At 54.1% G+C, this 4,212-nt stretch overlaps 1 protein-coding gene across 1 annotated transcript in view; it reads left to right on the forward strand.

The window, feature by feature from the left end:
• Window positions 1–4,212, forward strand: part of HCFC1 (host cell factor C1) — a gene marked incomplete at its 5' end in the record, with an annotated part of 18,078 nt that overhangs the window by 277 nt on the left and 13,589 nt on the right. The window contains 5 exon segments of the mRNA XM_027767571.1: window positions 120–280; window positions 913–1,121; window positions 1,918–2,002; window positions 2,614–2,720; window positions 3,949–4,171. Of these exon segments, the coding sequence (XP_027623372.1) occupies window positions 120–280; window positions 913–1,121; window positions 1,918–2,002; window positions 2,614–2,720; window positions 3,949–4,171 (785 nt within the window).

A 4,212-nucleotide genomic window follows, 5' to 3' on the forward strand; every position in this document is an offset into this window, starting at 1 on the left:
AAAAGGCAGGGCCCTGTCTGCTCCAGCGAGGCTCCTGCCTTCCCCACAAACATCCCCTCCCTGCATCACAATTGTCTGGCCCCTGGGTGAGGATTCAAGCCCCAAGTCTTGGTTTGCAGGCAAGCCGGTGGGAGTGGAAGAGACTCAAAGCAAAGACACCCAAAAATGGGCCCCCTCCATGTCCTCGTCTCGGCCACAGCTTTTCCCTTGTGGGTAACAAATGCTACCTGTTTGGGGGACTGGCCAATGACAGCGAGGACCCCAAGAACAACATTCCGAGGTGAGTCTGGTCCTTTTTTCTATAGAAACCCCTCCCACCCTGGGCACTCACTGGGCTCATTGGGGTCCTAAAGCCTACATGTGAGGTAGCCCCACTACTGCCGAGGCCCTTTCCTGGTCTGGGTTGAAAAATGAGAGAGGGGCACTGGAGGAGCCCACAGGCTCTGAGTCACCAACCCTGCGTAGGCGTCATTGGAGGAGGGCTGGGCTGGGGGCCGGGGATCTCCATTTGCCTTGGACTGGCCCCTGCTCCTCAGTTCTTTAGAGCTGTTTGCTTTCTTTCTTGATTCCCGCTGTCTACACGTTTCCCAGTGGATATTTTTCAAGGTCCCTGGCCAAGGAAGGGCATGTCTGGAGGTAGTCCCAGACTGATGCCCCCTCTTGCTGTAGGACAGCCTTCATATAATGCCCAGCTTTGTGTGCCCGGCATCCCAGAGGGGCCTCATACAGCCCATCCCCCTGCTCCTTTGGATTCCCCTCCAACAGCCAGCCCCTCCTCTAGGGCAAAGGTAGAAGGAGAACTAGGAGCTCACACAGTTCCAGGAAGTTGGCTGTTCCCTGAGAGATACCCAGCGAGGCCTCTGGGCATGGAGTCAAGGCTTGCTGGAACTGATCTCGTACTGTCTTCTTCAGGTACCTGAACGACTTGTACATCCTGGAATTACGACCAGGCTCTGGAGTAGTAGCCTGGGACATCCCCATCACTTACGGGGTCCTGCCCCCACCCCGTGAGTCACATACTGCAGTGGTCTATACCGAAAAAGACAACAAGAAATCCAAGCTGGTGATATACGGAGGGATGAGTGGCTGCAGGCTGGGGGACCTGTGGACCCTTGACATTGGTACGAAATCTTGGAACAAGGCAACTCAGCTGGCCTCCTGGGGAACCTTGGTGTCCCACTGAGGTTTTTCCTATTACAACGGGGTGGGAGTAGGACCCTCAATCATCCCTAGGTTTGGAGCCAGTGGTTTTGCCTTTAAGAAAGAGCTGGGCACAGCAAGCTGAGTTGGTCTGCTAGTCACGAGAGGAAAAGGCAGAGAGTAAGGCCTTCCTGGCGTGGGGTTCTTTCCATATGGGCAGCATTAGACCCTGTTTTCTTGTCAGTGGTTAGATATGGAGTAGGTGGCGTGCCCACATTGGATGTTGATACCTGTTGGGTGACCAGCCACTGGTATGGGGAGTAGCTGGAGAGATGGCTAACTGCACACCTCTGGAGGAGTGTCAGGGAATGAGCAGGCTTCTCTTATGTTGTCCCCCAGAGCATACCTGGTTCTCCAGAAAGATGGTTCAGTATGTGGAAACTTTTCCCTGTATTTTCTCTGAACTTGGTCTGGAGGCCAGCAGGGTGGTTGGTACAGGGCGAGGGATTCACAGTGAAGAGGGAGGAGAGCTCTGTGCTGGCAGGTGAGCACACTACTGCTGCCCAGTACCAAGAATGTGGTAGTGGCGGCTCAGAGTAGGTGGTTGGCCTATAAGCAAAGAAATACTATGGCTGGAAGGTTCCAAACTGCCCGGTCTTGGAGTGATCTGGCCACTAGGACACCAGCCAACAGGCCTGCTGTGGGCTGTAGGGAGGACAGCTTGGAGCCTGGAACTGTTTGTGCGAGTGACCCTCCCGCCTCTCTATCTCTGCACAGATACTCTGACGTGGAATAAGCCCAGTCTCAGTGGGGTGGCGCCTCTTCCTCGCAGTCTTCACTCGGCAACTACTATAGGAAACAAGTGAGTGGCTGTTTGTCTGCTTTTCTCTAACCTGGCTCTGGTTCTGGCTCTGGCTGTGCCCCCAGCCTGGCCCCCAGAGGGCTCTTAAAGTCAGTTTTGCTCTGATCCTGAAGACCAAGGCTGCCTGTTTCCAGCCGGGCTGGCGATCTGCAGCCCTGCTTTTCCAGTACAACCCTGGGAGTCCTAGAGTTGGCAGATTCAGGGTGGAGGGTGCACACACAAGTCCATTTTGAGATCTTCCTGGCCCTGGGAGAGACTGCCCCAGCAAGGATTCAGACTGTTCTAGATCTTTACACACGCAGCTGGAGGTGAGGGGGTGGTCTTTGTGAGTGCCAGGGCACTGAAGGGAATCTGGGAATGATTGCAATTAAAATGAGGTTTAGGTGAGCTGACAGTAGTTTCAGGTGGTAAATAGAGGTGACACAGTTCTTGTGAGGACTGAGCCACCAGATAGGAGAGGGCCACTGCAGGCGACTTTATGTACCCTGGGGGGACTCTCCTGGGGAGAGCTAGGGCCCAAGCACATTTAGAACTTTCTGAGTAGAAGAGGCCAAGCCTTGAGCTTGGCGCCTCCTCTACAATCCTCTCCTACCCTTCCCCCACCCTCCCAGAATGTACGTGTTTGGTGGCTGGGTGCCTCTCGTCATGGATGACGTCAAAGTGGCCACACACGAGAAGGAGTGGAAGTGTACCAACACGCTGGCTTGCCTCAACCTGGGTATGGCCTCCCCGGGCTCAGAGTGGCCTGCGGAAGCTGACCCTCCTCGGTCCTGGGAGCTGTGCGGGGTGTGCAGAGAGCGAGGCTGGGCCCGCAGCTCCCTCCAGAGTCCACACCAGAAGTACCTGGTGGATGGAGCACTCGGAAGCGATGCTCTCCCTTTTACGTTTCCGAACAGGCTCTTCATACACGTGGTCCGGCAGGCACATCCAGTGCGGAGCCTCCTCCCAGTTCTCCTCAGGGGCAGCCATGGGGCTGGTTCTTGTACCCACTGCAGGGACTCTTCATATACAAGCATTAGCTGTGGGTTCCTTTATAAAGGAACAGGAGGCGCCAGCAGGTGGCGTGGTGTTTACAGCGTTGTACTCCCATATGGCCGACCATGGTTCAAGTCCTGGACCTGGCGGCTTGCTTTCTTGCTTTCCCTCTCTCTGTCTCTCTCTGGGTTAAAAAATAATAAATTATAAATAAGTAAACAATTCTTTTAAAAATATGGAACAGGAGCCCACTGCACACAGGTGTACACAAGTCCTATCAGTAATAGCATTGTGGCTGTTAGTGAGCAGTCCCACCTCCTTGGGCCTTGACATTGCTCTGAGTGTCCTGGTACCATGTTTGGCCAAGTGCAAGTGTGTTCAAAGGGTCAAGGCTTAGATGTGGAGTTGCTGTCAGGTGTTGCTGAACTGCCCTGCACAGAGGCTCTAGCAGCATAGATGCCCCCAGCCCTGGGGCACCCGCGTTCTGGGACCCTGACCTTAGCTGCACACTCAGCCCACCCTCTGCCAGCCCCTGCCCCAATTCACCTCAAGCCCCTGGCGCAGTGGGCATAGAAATCAAACTGCCGGACACTGTGGTTCTGATGTGTGTTGTTCTTCCTTTAAGTGAGGGTATAGGTTTTAAATTCCATCGTGTATTCCACAAACATGTACCCCTCTGCACATCTCCTTGCGTGGGTTGTTGTATTATTTGATATGTAGGGAGTTAAACTTTGGCTGTACATTTCAAATACTTTTCCCAGTTTGTCGTTTCTGGCTTAAAATAATTGTCATTCCTGGTGTTTCTTGCAATAAGCAGGCAATTTTTGTTCATTTCGTTTTTGTTGTTTTCAACTTGGTGATCTTGGATAACTCTCTGGTATCAGTTCCCCACCCCGACAACAAAAGGACAGGGCGCTGGGTGGTGGTCTTCCTCTGCCCTCTCTGCTGACTTCTCTGCCTGCTTGCCCTAGACACCATGGCGTGGGAGACCATCCTCATGGACACTCTAGAGGACAACATCCCTCGGGCTCGAGCCGGCCACTGTGCTGTTGCCATCAATACACGCCTGTACATTTGGAGTGGGCGTGACGGCTATCGCAAGGCCTGGAACAACCAGGTCTGCTGCAAGGACCTCTGGTACCTGGAGACAGGTAAGGTGTCGGCCAGCCCAGCTCCCACCACTTCCACCCTCAAGCCCCTCCCCCCACTCCAGCCATATTCTCTTGCAGAAAAGC

This window comes from Tupaia chinensis, unplaced genomic scaffold, assembly GCF_000334495.1.
Source record: "Tupaia chinensis unplaced genomic scaffold, TupChi_1.0 Scaffold144326_1, whole genome shotgun sequence".
NCBI lineage: Eukaryota > Metazoa > Chordata > Mammalia > Scandentia > Tupaiidae > Tupaia > Tupaia belangeri.